The 17,767-nt window shown below is 36.3% G+C and overlaps 1 protein-coding gene across 6 annotated transcripts in view; it reads right to left on the bottom strand.

Moving 5' to 3' along the window:
• PHKB (phosphorylase kinase regulatory subunit beta) overlaps window positions 1–17,767 on the bottom strand; it is a 265,144-nt gene that overhangs the window by 20,842 nt on the left and 226,535 nt on the right. For 5 of the 6 annotated variants that reach the window (XM_060651933.3, XM_060651937.3, XM_060651936.3 and 2 more), the window contains 8 exons: window positions 16,458–16,540; window positions 16,164–16,254; window positions 10,566–10,627; window positions 10,317–10,479; window positions 9,059–9,140; window positions 7,108–7,165; window positions 4,658–4,748; window positions 1,648–1,850 (listed from right to left, as the gene is read on the bottom strand). In XM_060651933.3, the coding sequence (XP_060507916.1) occupies window positions 1,648–1,850; window positions 4,658–4,748; window positions 7,108–7,165; window positions 9,059–9,140; window positions 10,317–10,479; window positions 10,566–10,627; window positions 16,164–16,254; window positions 16,458–16,540 (833 nt within the window). Of the gene's footprint in view, window positions 1–1,647; window positions 1,851–4,657; window positions 4,749–5,684; window positions 5,776–7,107; window positions 7,166–9,058; window positions 9,141–10,316; window positions 10,480–10,565; window positions 10,628–16,163; window positions 16,255–16,457; window positions 16,541–17,767 lie in introns of all 6 variants that reach the window. The other variant, XM_060651934.3, reaches the window with a different exon arrangement.

The raw sequence follows: 17,767 nt of genomic DNA, 5'->3' as shown, positions 1-17,767 counted from the left end.
AAAGTGCTTCATACTCATGTGCAAAACTAAAACCTTAGTTGTAATAGTAAACAGACAAAAAAGGTAGGAATGAGTAAGTCAAAATAGAGAAGAAATGGCACAAATGAAATGAAATGAAAGGCACAAATGAAAAGATAATCTAAGATTGAATTAGAAATAAATACAGCATAAACCCTGAATATAAAAGATATATCTATACTAAATGAAAAAAGAACATTAAAGGTAAAAAGATAGAAGACAGTATACTAAGCTAATAATGACAGAAAAAGAAAGCAGGTATGGCAGTAATATCAGTCAAAAAATAATTTGTTATGCACACTCAAGTATTTACAGATTGAATGATATGATGGATTTGTTTTAACCTAGAGGGGGTGTTGGTAGGGTGGGTCATAGGTAGGGCATAGGATGAAATTGTTGAAACTGAGTGAAAGTATGGGCACATAAGATTTTATTACTAGTCTCTATACTTTTGTAGATGTTTGAAATTAAAATATTTTTAAAAGAATTCAAGTAGAAAATAAATGGCACAAGGGAAGATATATTTTTAAAATTATAAAGTCCCACAAACAAACAAAAAAACCCTTTAAAATATACAAAACAAAACTGATAAAAATGCAAGGAGGGGATAAATCCATAACTAAAATGAGAAATTAATATGTTTCACCAAAAATCAAGTAGGATAGAAATAGTAAAGATACTAACAATACATTTATATAATTAGGAAGTTATACACTTATTCATACTCACACACACTCACATATATTTGTGTCTGACAGACTATATATTCTTTTTAAACACTTAAAGAACATCCCTCAATTGGCCATATATTAGATTACTCTATATGTGCAGTATTGTTTGATTCTTACAATTACAATATATTCATGTATGTTACAATAAAAATATGTTAAATAAAAGCATTTATACTTTATTTGGTTGTGGTAGTGTTTTAAAACATATTCTCTCATTTCATCTCACATAAAACAATGAGCCTGGTATGAAAGTGAGGCTAGAGAGGCTCAGCATCATTTATCTCAGGTCACTAAAGTGGTAAGTGGTGGCCAGGACCCTCAATTCTGAATGCTGAAGCCTCGTCAACTGGCCCTACGACACTGCCTCATAAAATTCTTGATTAAGAGGATTCAAGGTTGTCAGATCCTTACTTTTAATTTCTCCTCCAAACAGAACATTTATGATTTTAATAATTAAAAATTAGATTCTGGTAGAAAATGGATGCAGCAGAATATTGTTAAAAGAACAAAAATTTTACCTGAGTGTATATCTTCCTCACACCCAATTTTACTGAAAATCATTCTTCTCTTAAGCCTTATCCATTTTATTTATAGAAAGTTTTACAAGTATTATGTTTTGTTGTTGTTTTCTTTTTAAAACATGATGTAGCTGTTTAAATCCCTGGAGCTTGATTTTACCAGAGAACAGTTACGTCGTTATGTCTAACATGGGAGTTAAAAAAACAGGAAGATTCTTTCAGTTCACATGTATTTATTTCTTCAAACCACCAGATGTTGCCTCTATTATTTCAGAGAAAGATGTGCTTTCCTAGATACGCACCAGGCCTGGGGTAGGCCAAGTCTGTTGGAGGACACCTTGAACAATTCTGTTTACGCAAACACAAAGCACTTTACTCACCCAATTCGTATTTTCAGCATGCCACTGAATAACTCAGGGTTATTGGAGATGATCCAGCCAATATGGATGACCAGTTCTTGCTGAATGACTGCCTCCCTCTCATCATGGGTATTACACTTGTAATAGATGATGTTCTTAATCACTCTTGGAGACAAAGGATTAGAGATAACCTCTTCTTCATGCCCAAAGGCACCCAGAGTTACCTATAAGTGGCAGAATTTTATTGCAAAAACTTCCTAGCTACTAAAAGATAAAAGAAAAAAAAAATCAAGGCTCAGGATGACTGGCAGGCTGAAATTACTCTATGCGAGCTAGGGAATTAGGTAGAATAACTGTTCCTGCTATTTATTAAAATGGCTTTCAAAGCGTGACTCCCACTGGAGTTCATGATGGCTCACAGTCTGGTCTAAAATATGAGGGCAGGTAAGGGTCCCAGTTAGGGGAGTGAAGGTGAGTGGATAAAAGCAGGGAAGGAATATAAATAACTATTAAGAGCAAATTATTCTGAATGACTTTAGTACTAGAAACTCCCCAGAGAAACCAAAATACATTGGATAGTTTTACTTTACTGCACAGTCTATACAATTTAGTATTTGAGAGTATATTTTTCACTTCTTTTATATTTTCTCATGTGGAACTTTTGCTCTTTAACGCCACTATAACCTTTTCAAAGGCAGATGCAAGGTCATATGGTTCTAGTGTAGCCCCCACTTTTCTTGGCATAGTGTTAGGCACCTAGCGAGTATTAAAATACTTGTTGATGTATCTCTCACTTGTGGAGAGAGATAAATGAGGCTGCCCACAGGCCTAGGAAATGAGAAAGCACAGAGGGAAATGACAACAAATACTCAAAGCAGAGAGTGCTGCTGAAGCTGGCAAGAGGAATACTGGGTTTCTCTCTCTCCTCTCTCCTTGGCATCTTGTCTCCCAGAAGAGTCTGCCTTCCCCCTCATTACCCTTCTCCTTCTCTCTTCCATGGACAGTGCACGATTATAAGAGGCAGGAAAATGAAGAGCTTATCAAAGGGCCCTTGTATTTTCAGAGATGAGGGGAGAGAGCAGAACATGGGGTCTTTTGCCCCTACTCTGTGATGGAGTGAAAACTGAGAACTGCTGGTTTATTATATCACAAGTGGTACCAACCAGTTAGTCCAAGTGCGATTACTTTTATTAAAATGTCAGTGTGTAAAGAAGAAAACAAATAGAAGGCACATTACTGCCTCTGGAAGCATTGACGACTAAACCACTATTTCATTCCGGAGAGCTTGAGGTGATCTGAAAGTGCTTTGTTTAAACAGTATTAACTTTCAGCATTTCATGAATCAGCGAATGCAAACTTTGCTCCATTCTCATTTCTTTTTTGTAAAGGGGTAAGATGCAGTCAGTGAATGGACTTCATGCACCTGAACTATCAGCCTCCCAGGCTTACTCAGCTCTTAAGTGACTATTTCCCTGGGACATGTGATGGTCTGATGGGCAATGGTCCAGCCACAGCCTCAGGACAGGTTCCAAGGCTTCCGGGATATGGGGAGCAGAGTCTCAGGATCACAAGCTGCAAGCGCCTCTATATAATGCAAAGAATGGACATGACTAACCTACCCTTCTCCAAGTGTCAGGTGCCATTTGGAGACGACAAAGATCTCCAAAACCCTCTCATCTATTCATAGACAGTAGAATTAATTGTATTTTCAAATATACTACAGGGACCTAAAATCCAAGGTAAAATAGCTTCCCAAAGCCGATTTACTTTCTTTCAGAGGTGGTTCAGTCCAGGGCAACAGTATGAGACTATGGCTGGAGGTGAGGACTGTGGTGAGGAAGGGCACTGGATAAGGTACTTCCTGTACCTTGGTCTATGTAGCTGACAAATGAGGATGAAAATTCTACCTCTTAATAATTTGGAGAAAATAGAGATAATAATATACATGAAAGTGATTTAACTTTTTCTTAAGGGTTTTAATTAGTATTATTGCTTTGTTATTGTTATTAAATGCTACAGGATAAAATAACTTACTATTCTAACATTTCAAGCTGGATGTCAAGATGATATAATTTCAATGAATTAAGAGCCCTGAAATGTAAGCAATGGGCTGATTCTATTAAAGAAGGTTACAAGTATTTCATATTATTAAAGCTTATTATACCCCTAGGTTAACTGTCAGGAAAACACAATAAAGCACACACATTCCCAAAGAAGAGAAAAAAAGCAAACAGGTTTTCATTCCAACCAAATGGTGGTTCAGCCAGGTAATTAGAGCTTATAGAAAACAAAACAAGAAATGAGCAGCCACATTCCACATGCACAGGCTCAATTCAAGCCACATTCATCAAGTGCCTACTCCAAGCCAGACCCCATGCTGGGACAGGACCAGACCTGGGCCCTGACTTCCAGGGGTTCACAGCCTACCCTGGGGTAGAGAGACACACATTGAAATGAACTGGAATCCAGGGCAGATTGTGAGAAGTGTCATAGGCCTGTTTTGAGAACCCAGTGGAGAGAAGGGCCGCTGGTTCTGCGATGGTTCTGTGAGAAGTAGCTGCTGAGAGCTGTCCCTTGTGGGAGTGGAGGAGCTACAGGGAGACGTGGCTCAAAAGGTTAAGGATCTGGGGAGTCAGTGCATTTCTAAGGGTGAGAAGACTCTCATGTGGAGTAGAAGGAAAAATGTGCCCTTCACTATTCACCTGTCTTTGCCCTGCCTATCCTAAACCTGTCTGGAGTACCTCAGTAGGAATTAATCCATTTTCTGGGTCAGCATCTTCACTGATCTAAACACAGGAACTCAAAATCACAGCTCTAAGGTACAGCAGGAAAAAGGAGTGGTCTACTTAGTAACTGTGCATTTTTAAGACCAGGTTTTGCTTGGGGAAGGAGCCTTCTGTAGAAATGCTCGAGCCATTGTTAATATGGTTGAGAGGCCTAGAACACTGAGGCTTGCTAGATTTAAAAGCAAGAGTCCTATCCAGAAACTTGTGATTGTGACCAAGTGACAGTCTGAAAATCAGATACTTACCTGTTTTCCCTGCACTAAAACATTAGTAATGGATGGGGCCAGGCTGTCCACTACTTTACTTAAAAGACTTGCTGCACAGCGCACAACCGACCTGGGGGCAAAGAAGAGAGCACGCCAGAGGTTGACAAATCTAAAAGATGATGAATGAATGGGGTCCCTGATGGAAGAGACTGAAAAATGTGCAATTAGGTCCTCACATAATAATTTGGAGGAAATACTGAGCCTAAGACCCTGGACCTAACAGCTGAAGTCTCCCAGACTGCAGACCATCCAGAATTAGGGAGGGATTCCTCATCCTCACCTCTGTTACCAGCACGGTTCATGCCATTATCAATTTAAAAAAAAGAAAAAGGGGGCCTAACCATGCCTTTGATGAGGAGTAGGAGGAGGAATTAAGTGAGTATTCTGACTTTGCATTAAAAAATTCATTATTAAGTATGTCACTGGTAAATGTCATCTATTCCTATAACCACTTTAAATCATGTTTCTTTTGGTACCTAGATAACCAAATCCCTGGACTGGGGACTCTCTTAGTACTCAATTTTAGGAAGTGACACAATGAAATACCAGCATTTTTTTCCTGATAAAGCCAGAATGTTGGAGGACGGAATTCACACTGCTATTTTTACATTTCTGGAAAAGTCTCAGACTGTAGAGAGAACAGATTTTTTTAATGCATGGCACATGCAATATATAAGACATTTTTTCCCTCAAAAGTAAAATTCATGTGGAACTTCTAGATGAAAAAAATAAAATGAAAATATAGGTTTAAAACTGTTTTCCTGTATTTCAGGATATCCATGGATGCTGTCCTATAAAAAGCATTTATATTCTTTAATCTCAACATAGATGGATGAGTAGAAAATTAAGTCAATAACTGATAAAGTTAGTGAAACAAACACTTCCTACTTTTAGAGACACTTTCGCCCACACACTTGAAGACCAAAAGACATACTTCACCCTCAGAATGCAAATAAGCCCACACGTTTCAAGCAGCTTGAGTTTTTCCACATTCTGTGTGTGTTACCTGTTTCCCATGTACCAGAAAAGTAGTAATGTGTGGGGCTATAGAGGAAGAAAATTTCTGGGTAAAGGCAGCCCCATAGCGTACCGCCAACCTGGATGTGTCAGTGGAAAGCCATAAAAGGGAAAATACAGTAAATAAACTTACAGGCATTTGTTCTTTTAAACATAACAGCACTCTAAATATGTGCTAGTTAATGCTTTATCTACAATCCAAGTATAATAACATAAAGCAAAAACAAGTCTGCTTAGCAAAAAATAAGACTATAGACCACATTTGAAACTTACTGGCTTAAAGAAACATCTATTGGCTTATATGCCTTACTGTGCTGAGAATTTACAGTGAAAATTTGAGATTTAGTGAGAGGATTATTATCTTATTTCTCCTGGGTTGGAATAATATATTTACTATAAATCATAGAGTTGAAATACTGCTAAGAAATTGTTTCGTCAAATCCCCTTAGTGATTAGAAATCTGAGGCTTATTGAGGTTATGAGAGTTTCTTATCACATTGCTTGAGATCTTTTTTTTTTCAAAATGAGATAATAATGGGTTGTTTAAAAAATACATGTACTCTTACTTTCAAAATGTTAGATTCTTCTAGTAAAATGGCTATAATTGCTTCCAAATACAGAGGGCTATGCATTTAGGCATACCTACCCCCACTGTGAATTGAAACAATTTTATCTCAACTTACCTAATTTTTTTTTCAGTCCCTGGGAGACTACTTTTGCAGAACATATTAGTTATTTTACATGAAGCAACTGTAATCACTGGGATTCATTCTAACTTAAGTGGTAAGAGAACAGCCTTCTATTATTTTTGCTTATGATTAAATGAACCATTGGTCTCTTTTCATGGCCTTCTATGACCACAGAATAGATTTCCTGAATACAAAGTAGAACCTAAAGCACATTGCTGGGACAGAGCAGGTGTGGTGTAGGAAAGACTCATTAGCATATCACTCCAGTGAATATGCTCTCTAGTTTCTATTCCTATGGAGGTCTTTATTCCCAGACATTATTTTTAATATCTTGGGAGAGCCATGATACAATGGAATGTAGGCAGGTTCTTAGAAAGTAGACAGAATCATGGCCATAACCTTGGAGTTTAAAAGTAAAAATTTGGGGCGCCTGGGTGGCCCAGTCAGTTGAATGTCTGACTCTTGATTTCGGCTCAGGTGATGATCTCAGGGTTGTGGGATCAAGCCCCACGTTGGGCTCTGCACTCAGCATGGAGCCTGCTTAGGTTTCTCTCTCTCTCTCCCTGTGCCCCTCTCCCTCACTCACACTCTTTTTCTCTCTAAAATTAAAAAAGGGTAAAAATTTGGATAAATAACCATCTTTAAGATTGGTCTATTACCTTTATGCCTTTAAACATGACAACACAAAAAATAAAACATAATGACAAGGACACTGATACGAACCAAAGCTTTTTGCTGCCAGCTCTTCTATAGACTCTCTCAATGTGATCAGAAACGGTTCCTAGACATTAGATAATAAAGTCTTTGTTGAAAAAAAAAACCTTTAATTAAATGCATAACATTTATTCTCCTTAAAAATATTACTCTTGAATTTCATTTTTATTCCACTAGAGTTAATACATGCACATCCATTAGTATTCTGAACTACTTGACATATTTAAATATGTAACCCAAATATATAGTGTGAATGTCCCAGCACTTGTTACTATTTACTTTGAGTATATGATTTTGGTGAGTACTTTATTTCTTGAAATTTATTGTCTTCTTAATTAATATGCAATCTAAATTTTTAACAATTAAAAATAAGTTATTTTAATTTACTAAAGAAAATAAACAGAATGCAGCAAATTGCACAAATACTATAGACTCTGAATATATATGATTCTTCATTTATTTGTTTCAGAAAACTTTTATAGAGACTCTGTTATGTGCATGATCCTTCCAATATATACTAGTCCAAAAGACACCACTGGACTTCATTCTTTGGCAATTTACATGTGGTCTGGCCTCAAGACTGGCTTGTCAACAATAAATTAATCATGGTGACAGGAGAGAGTAGTGAAAAGAAAACAAGGATAGAGAACAAGATCTTTATCATTTTACCATGAATATATTTTTTATAGCTTTATAACAAATTGGATAAAATTATATTCAGATTCTGTAGATGCTTATGATTTTCAATGTAAAAGATTTTATAGATTTAAAAACTCAATCTTTCAAATATCTAAGCAAAATATGAGTATTATTCCTGATTATAAAAATAGTTTAAAAAGTAATTCTCTCAGCATTTTCATTATAAACAATTTTATATAAACTTTGTTTTATTTTAAAGCACTACTAAAATAGCCATTCTGAATTCTAGGTTCCTAATAAAATGTTTGCCTTTTAAAAATCTTATTGTTTTAGTTAAAGTATGAATTTCAATCAATGTCCTCAATATAACTGGGATTCTGCTTATAGTTTCAAGACTAATTAAAAACATGAAGTCTTCTGTCTGAAATTTGTTGAAAGTTGTTCTGCCTTTACTCAGTTAAGAAAATTAGGACTATTCAGTTGACATGTATAATATTCAAGAAGTTTATCTCTTAGCTACAATAATGTAAAAACTAAGTAGACCTTATCTGAATACACAATTATGTTTGTTTACTACCAAAACTATAAGTCTTATTAATTACATTGCTGTTCAGAACACTGACTCAGTTTCTAATCCTAACCAAATCAACATGCCCCTTTAACAGAGGATTTTCAGATGAACCAAAAACTTTGAGTATCTTGGAATGTATTCTATATTATTCTATATAATAAAATGACAGAAGCAGATCATGATACAGAATTCAAGACTCCCTTAGAGTGACTCAACATACAAGTGTGGGTTTCAGGGATAATTCGGTTACATCCTTAATGCAGAATGGACATGATTAGAAATGATTTATTTTTGTTAACAATGTTTAGAGCACAATTCTATTAAATATCATGTTCCATTTCAAATGGCTGCTGCAGACCATGAAGGAGCTAATTTTTATAGCTTTAATGATTCAATATTGTTCTTAAAAACAGAAAATAAAACTGGAAACAGAAACTGTCAATAAACAACTATGAAAGAAGTCATCAAAGGTTAACAGTCACAGGCAGAATGAGGCTCTAACACCATTCAGACAATCAGAGAAACAATCAAGAATCACTGCATGAAAGCAATTTAGGAGTTCATACATCAGTCTATTCTACTCTAGGGGGTATGAATAAACATTTTCCATTTAAAGGTTAAAAAAAAGCATTTAATGGAGGATAAAATAACATAACATTTTAGTATCTATTCATAAGGTATATTTGATATATACCCAAGAATAGAGAGATCTCATTATTTAAAAATTTTCTGTTAGGCATGTATATTTACCTTCCTTGGTGATGAAGTTGGGGCCTTCTCTTTTGAGCAGTATACCCAGCAGGATGACTTGGCTAGCCAGACAACTGCAGTCCTAAAAACACAAATCACTGTGAGTAACTGGAATAAAATGGGTACAAAATTTACCACAGAAATGTAACCACATGATGCAGAGAGGAAATCTGCCATGGAATTGTTACTGATCTGCCAGATCTGCCAGATCAATTGTTACTGATATATTACCAAGCATCAGATGACATTACACAACTATTTATCTAAGGTGTCTTGGAGACAGAGAGTAGACAAGTTGGCTTCCTCATGTGGTAGTATTTAATAATCAAATTTTCCAGTAAATAAGATAAGCAAGGGATAGAAAATGTCTACAAGCACTAATACTTGATTAATACTTGATTCTGTCACTCTCTGAGAAATTTGGCCACGCCATTCAACCATTCCCTTTTGTACATTGCTTATTCATAAGTGAGAGACCATGTTGCTATCAACCTATTATGAGGAGATGGATAAAAGAAGACAACATATATAGAGTGCTTTATATGTATTATGACACTATGCTATGTGTTTTATGCCTACCATATCATACTCATGGTAATGGAGATCTATAGATAATGTCAATCAATAACAAGGACTAATAATGTCTGGAAAGATATATATTTAACCTACATGCTCAAATTTGTGGTATAGCCCAACAAGATGTCATAGTATTTTAGTTCTATCATTAGAATTTCATTTCCTCAAATAACTACTATACTCCACTCTCGCACTACCTCTTTTAAAATGCAAATAATCTTAGGGAAGGTAAAAATTAAGTTGGTAACATAATATTCACATGGATGTGGTCATAGGATTGCTTTCCACAGTGACTGAGAGACTTACAGCAAACATTAAGACCTAAACACTAGGGTAGGAGAGGAGATCTAAGTTGGGAAAAATTAGGGAAGTGTACTAAAAGAGAAGTCTGGAGATCCCAAAGGGAATTATTCCTGATGTAACTTCTTTAATGGCTCGTACAATACCTTCATACCAAAGGCAACCCAATTTGTCCCTACTCCTTAAGCATGTTTAAGACATCCATGCTAATGTCTTAACAATGAGAACAATCTCTCTCATTACTGCCCCTAATATAGAGAGGCCATCTACCCAGGCACTTTTATCTACCTTCTCTGAGAGGACAAAAGAAAGATGGCTTGCCCCTGAGAATTCCTGCCTGCCAACCTCACTCAGAGCCATGTGGGAAATACATCTTCCTCACATTCAGTTTTTGAAGAATTTCATGGGTGGGCTTGTTCTTCCATTCGGTAATGGCGACATCTGGTTGCTGTTCTAGTTCAGGAGTACTGGAGGTACTGCTTTGTCGTTTGACTTTTGAATGTTTGGGAAGTTCTAGTTCCTCAAAACTCTTAAATTCTGGAAGCCTAGAAATTAAAAGAAAAAGTTTCAGGTTTCCTGTATTTCTAATTCTAATTTCCTGCTTTTCTAATAAAAACCCAAAAGGACTTACTCTTCTGTGTCACTGATTCGTAGGAAGTCAAGTTGTTCTACTACAGCTCCAGATATTAGTGTCTGAAATGTAGTTGAGAAAAATCACAACTCTTAAATTCATGAAGCCATACACTTATAATCTGTAGTATGTAATACTTCAAAAAAGTTTACTTAAAAAACTACACACAACTCTTTTAAGTAATTTCTTAAATGAGCACTCTAAAATCAGATAAGTTTTCATATACAACAAAACCCTCTTAAAAAGAGATCACATAGGGGCACCTGGGTGGCTCAGTCAGTTAAGTGTCCAATTTTGGCTTAAGTCATGATCTCATGGTTTGTGAGTTTGAGCCCTGCATCAGGCTATGCACTGGCAGTGTGGAGCCTGCTTGGGATTCTCTCTCTCTGCCCCCCCACCCCCTCAAAATAAATAAATAAACTTAAAAAAGAAAAGAACATACAAATCAAGCTACAAGTTCATGGGTCATAATAAATAGGAAAGTCAACATGAAAGGAACTGTATTTTTTCTCTATTCTTAGAAGTGTGGGCATTTACTTTTAAGCTAGAATTAAAATTCAGTACCTATTAAAATGTTTAAAAATAGTGTGAAATAAAACAACTAGAAATGCTATAATTGTTTTGGGAAAAATGATGTGAAATTGCACTATGAATTCTGTTACCATAATATTTCAGGGACATCCAATGATGGGATACTGCCAATCTCCATTTTCAGGAACATTAAGGTGTTGATTATAGAGGCCAGTGCTTCTCTACATTCTGGCAACCCATATTCAGATTTTATTTTTCATTAGTTCCTGATTATAGGTTAGCAAACTAAATAAGGCCAAACTCAAACACAGTTTTTGTTGGTCCATGGTTCATGGGTAAAGAACATAAATGAATGATAACCCACAATGGTGTTTTTAGCAATATGTGTCATTTTTAATTATCTGATGAACTGTCAGATAAAATTGAGAAATGTACTGCATTAAAAAAGCCATAAGATTATTATTTTAAAAATAAGGTTATTATTTAATCAAAACTGTCTTATATATACTACTTTTTTTGTTTTCACACTATTCTTTTCAAATATGAAGCAACATGACACAGGAAATGTTTCACTTGTTGGCTAACCACCCAGAGTTGTGCTGCCTTCTCCTCTACTGGAAACTCATAAACAAAAGTAGATCATCAATCAACAAATACCCACTACAAATGTCAGGATAGACATATTACCAGCAATCATACTAAAGTCTCCTTGCAGAGTTTGAGTGAAGAAGGCCAAACATGCAACCGATCTGCACATTTTCATGTGGCCCAGCAATACTCAGGGTCTGAGAACAGCCTGTACCTGGGCAGATAGCAATGTTGAGCATAACAGAAGTCTGTTGAGTGATTATTTCCTAATATTCAGGCTTACATCTCCACATCTTACTCTCTGGTTTGTTAGACAAATATTTATTGAACACCTACCATGTTCCAGGCACTCAACTAGGTATTAAGAATATAGCAAGAATAAAATACACAAAATCCTTGCTTTCTTGAAATTGACCTTAGGTATGTGTAGGAAGTAGACAATATAAACAAAAAACTAAATATGTTCTATCTGATGATGTTAAGGGCAAAGTAGAAATAAGAAAAGTAGAGGATGGGAAGTGGGGTGGGGGAGTAGGAGGAGGAAGGTTTGTCATTTTATACAGGTGACCAGAAAAGCCTTCTCTAGTAGGGTGACATGTAAACGGAGACTGAAGGAAAGATGGTAGTCAACAATATCGATCTTAAGGAAGGATGTGTTGGGCTGAGGGAATAGCAAGTGCAAAGGTCCTGAGGTAGAAGCATGCTTGATGTGCTTTAGGAGCAGTAAAGAGGAGAGTGTGGATAAAGTACAGTAGACAGGGAAGATCATTAGGAGATGAGGTCAGAAAAAAAGGTCCAGATCATGGACAGCACAAAGACCACTGGAAGGACTTTGGTTTTCATTTTAAGTGAGAGAAAGTCATTGGAGGCTTAGGATATGTGACATAATCTAACTGTCTTATGACCAGGCAGAGTATGAAGATGCTAACTGTCTTATGGCCAGTAGGAATTTAGGAAACTGCTGTAAAAATATAGGTGAGGTATGATGGTAACTTGGGCCATGATGTTAATGTTAGAGGTGATGGAAAGTGGTTAGATTCTGGATATAATCTGAGGGTAGAGAAAACCAGATTTGATAATGGATTGTAAAAGTGTAAAGTATGAAAAAAAGAGAAGAATCAAGAATTATTTGATGCTCAAAGCTAATAGTTAATTCTGAAAACATAAGAAAAATCATTTTAATATTTTCTATTTTTAGTCTATCCACCCTATGTACTGATTAAGCCCATAAGGTAAATGTTAATAGGCAAATGTTAAATTCCATTAATAGTCTCTAGAGCTTTACATTTTTTTTAACATTTATTTATTATTGAGGGATGGAGAGACACAGAGTGTGAGCAGGAGAGGGGTAGAGAGAGGGGGAGACACAGAATCTGAAGTAGGCTCCAGGCTCTGAGCTGTCAGCACAGAGCCCGAAGTGGGGCTCGAACTCATGATCTGTGAGATCATGACCTGAGCCGAAGTCACTTGCCTAACCAACTGAGCCACCCAGGCACCCCTCTAGAGCTTTAGATAAAAAAAAAATCAGTTTGTTAACAGAGGCTCCTAAATTAGTTTTATAAAAAAGCTTTACTAGGCATTAATACTTTAGTTCTGATGGTAATTAAATAACCTAATATTATTATATATATGTCAAATGAAATATAATATTCAAAAAGGTATCTTGCTCTGCAATACCTAATTCTATCCTATGAAGATCCTTTCTAGCTGAACATTCTACTGAAGACTGTACTCCATCCTGTCATCCTGCAACCCTACCTAGCTTTTTTCTTTTTCTTTTTCTTTTTTTTTTTCACTATTTTATCCCCAGTGCCTAGAGAGGGAGCTCAATCAATATCTGTTAAATCAGTGAACCAATATTTACACATTTCCTACAGAGAGAACAGTAGCGAGCAGATCACTCTGGGAATTCAGAGATGAATCAAACTTGGCCTGAAAGAGTTTTCAATCCACAGAGAGAAGCAGACACAAGAAACTAGCTACACCTAAATTAAGAGCTATAGCAAAGGTTCAAGCAAAATGCCACAGAAACACACTGGAATGAGAAATTAATTCAACCTTGGAGACTTCACTAAAGAGGTGACATTGACCTAAATTATAAAATTAAAGTATTTAGAAGGAAAAGAAAAAAGAAAAAAACAACAACAACTCTAGAATAGAATAACAGCATGAGCAGGAAAAAATTCCAATTACATTTAGGGATTTTGAAAGTACCCAGTATACTTGGGGAGCGGAAAGCAGGGCAAGGAATGAGCTAGATGGAAATATGCTGGGTGATGAAGCTATGAAGGGAGGCTGAGGCCCAGTGACAAGAGAGCCCATGGATCACAGACTAAGGAAATTTGAAAGGACTTGATATGAAATCCAAGAGAAGCATATAGATGCTATTTTCATTTACTATATTAAAGAGAAGATGAAGGCTAGGGTGGGGGGGATGAGGGTTGTTGTTTAATAAGTATAAAGTTTCCATTCTACAAAATGAAAAGAAGCCTATTCTTTGGTTAAAGACTCTGTTCTCAAGGGTATGAGGCACAACAGAGATCAGTGGATACAAATATTCAACAGTAGACTAAGGTGAAAGACTACACAGTACTGTGGGACCCCCTGGCTTCTTCCCTAACCCTGTTCTCAGCACATGAAAGCAAAATGCATGCCATTCAGACAAAAAGTTAGATGACTATTTTGGAAACTGAAGAGCCTAAGAGAAAAAAATCTCCAGATACTGGCAGCTGGGGTTTCCCCCAACAAAAAGAGCCCTTGCCACCAGACTACCTGATAAATGACTTCATCATGACAAGAATCTTTGTTCCTAAACACAGAGATCCCAATAAACTTCTTATTCTTTCACTCTTAAAAATGAATGGATAGCTAAAGATTACCACATATCTGACAAATGCCTCCAACATGAAAATACTGAGTGCACACATGTGCGCGCACACACACACACACACACACACACAAAACAGAAAAAAGAAACCTGAAAGATATAAGGCAGAGAAGAAAATTTCAAAAACTGTCTAGTTGGTAATCTCAGGAAGATGAATTATAATATCTAGAAAATAAAAACATGATATTATGAAAACGGAAAATTAAAACCGTGATAGTCAAAATACAAAACTTAACAGAGAAGCTGCATGATAAATATGAAAGAAATTTTTCCAGGAACCATGACAAAAAGACAATAGAATAGCAACAGAAAGTGACAGAAAATAACGAGGAAAGATATTTAAAAAGCTAGATAAAAATCAATCAAATATGCAAAACACAAGCACTGGTGAATAAGTATGTAAACATGCCATTTGTAATATTACCTATATAGGTCCCTCTATAAATTTTCCTTTTTTCTTACTCAATATTGAGAACCGACTACATGAAAGACTCTACAAGATAATCACAATTCTTCAAAGGAAATAAGTAAGGCACTTAAGTCCATGATGGACTACAATCCAAGTAGTTCATGTCAAAGGTCATAAAAGGATGTTCAAGAAGAGTACTGTTACTTTTGGCGTAGGTGATTTTGCAGAACTGGCCCTAAAGTTTGGTAAGATTTTACTTTTATTTTATTTTATTTTTTTTACTTTTTTATTTTATTTTATTTTATTTTATTTTATTTTATTTTATTTTTTAAGTTTATTTGAGAGAGAGAGAGTGAGAAAGAGAAAGCACATGTGTGAGTGTGAGCAGGGAAGAGGGGCAGAGAGAGAGGTGAGAGAGAATCCCAAGCAGGGTCTGTGTGCTGTCAACACAGAGCTCGACGTGGGGCTTGAAGCATGAACAGTGAGATCATGACCTGACCTGAAATCAAGAGTTGGACACTTAACCAACTGAGCCACCCAGGCGCTCCTAACATTTGTTAAGATTTTAAAGAGCAGACACCTTGAAAGAAGGAAGTTTATTCCAGGCAGAGGAAATGGCATGAGCAGAGGGGCAGAACCTCACAAAGTCAGAACACAGTAATTCATCTGTATTGGCTGAAACACAAAGTGTTTAGTAGGAGATAACTGGGCAGGGAGGCTGTTCTGGCTAATAGAGAACCACAAGGGGCTTTGTTATTTAGGAGTTGAGAAACGGTGCTGTGAGGTCCTGAAATGAACGGAGATTATCTCCAGGTTGGATATTACTGTGGAGCAGGGAAAAGAACACTGGACCAGGGAGTTAGGCAACTGGTACCTGTGCCTAAAGGCACAAGATTATATAGCAGGTCACTTCACTACTCTGGACACCAGCTTCCTCAACTGCAAAACAGAGGTTGGAGATGAGTTATTAAAGTCTAAAATTCAGGTTGGGAAACCACTCCAATTGTTCAACCATCAGATTGGAGGAATAAGATAAACAGATGGTTACAACACGAATAGGAAGGTAGGCACAAAATAAAAGCTTAAGACAAAAGACTTAAACAGAACATATATGAAGAAATACAGCTGCATCTGTGCCTTACTTGTCATGAAAACAGAAACACACTGAAATTCAGAAGACTACCTGTAGACGATCAACATGAACTTTGACTCCTCCAACCATTCCCTTTTTAAAGGCTGCCAACATATCTAATATGGGGTTGAATCGGCTACCTCTAAAAAATATAAACAGACAAACAAAAGGTGCATTATTAACAACAGAATGAGAAAAAAATCTAATACTAAGTATCCTTTACATATGCAAGTCTCTCTGACACATGCTGACAAAGATATAAAAATAGGAGGAAGCCCTGCTGCCAAAGCGTTCACAGTCTTAAAGATGGAAGATGGGCATACCTCATTTCTTTCATCAACCTACCGTATATTGTCTTCCCGGATGAGAACAAGGAAAAGTGGGCGTCCATGCATTTTCCAGTATTGCTTAATGAACTGTAGTGCATTCTATCAAAACATAAGAGTGAGGTAGAATGTAATGACACCATATCTGAGCTGATCAGGATGTTTAATCAGTTGTGGCAAAGAGCCAAAAAAACTCTCATATATCAAGACAATTCAGAGTCAAACTCTGGGTAGGAGAGACTACATATGTGTAGAAATGTTCTGATACATCCATGTTACAAGTATGAATATATACAAGTTAAGTTTGAAACTTTTTTGACTTTAAACTTTATTCTTAGAAGTAATCAGATTGCGCATATTTTAAGGCTGCTTCTTTTTTGGTGGCCTAAAAAATACAATTCAAGAATGGTCCCAGAGGAAGAAAAAAAAAGAGAGAGACAAATCAAGAAATTTACTCTTAACTGTAGAGAACAAACTGGTGGTTACCAGAGGGGAGGTGGGTGGGAGGATGAAATGGGTGATGGAGATTAAGGAGTGTACTTGTTGTGATGAGCACCAGGTGATGTATGGAATTGCTGAATCACTATATTGTATACCTGAAACTAATATAACACTGTATGTTAACTATACTAGAATTACAATAAATACTTAAAAAAGAAAAAAACAAAGAATGGTCCCAGGGAGGAAAAATCAACCCAGGGGTTGTCTCTTAAAAGATTAATCCTCACTCCACATTACTGTGCATTTATTACAGCAGGTAGAAGAACCTAGACAGAATCTATACAGACCATCAGAAATGTGGAAAGAGTTCTTTTTTTGACTCAATTTCTACTGTCGTTGTCATCATCATCATATCAAAGACTTACATAACACTTCACTATATGTCAGGCACTATTCTGAGTGTTTTACATACTTATTTAATTCTCAGAATATCCTTATTATTATTCAGTTATACAGATGAGAAAAGAGACTTCTCTGTGTCTTGCCCAAGTAACTTGCCCAAGTAACCTGCCCAAGATCACACAGCTGGTAAATAAACAGTAGAGCCAATATCTTTAACAAATGGAATCTGGGTCTAGACTTCATGCTCTGAACCATGACTCTAAGCTTCTCTACTCTGCAAATGGAAAAGAGAGTGGAGGAAACTTTTAACTGACTGTGTGTTATGAGTCAGTTGAGGTTTTACTTGACATTCTTCATAAATAAAATTATCTTGCTAACTCAACTTTTGTTCAAAAAGAGATAAACTACTGCTGTCGTATGAACATGGCTCCCCTTCTGCTTTATAAACTATATATTTTCATTCCATTTGTAGAATGGTCTATCAAG

Source organism: Panthera onca, chromosome E2 (assembly GCF_046562875.1).
Source record: "Panthera onca isolate mPanOnc1 chromosome E2, mPanOnc1 haplotype 2, whole genome shotgun sequence".
Taxonomy (NCBI): Eukaryota; Metazoa; Chordata; class Mammalia; order Carnivora; family Felidae; genus Panthera; species Panthera onca.
The sequence above is the reverse complement of the archived record's forward strand: the minus strand, read 5'-3'. Positions and strand labels throughout refer to the sequence as shown.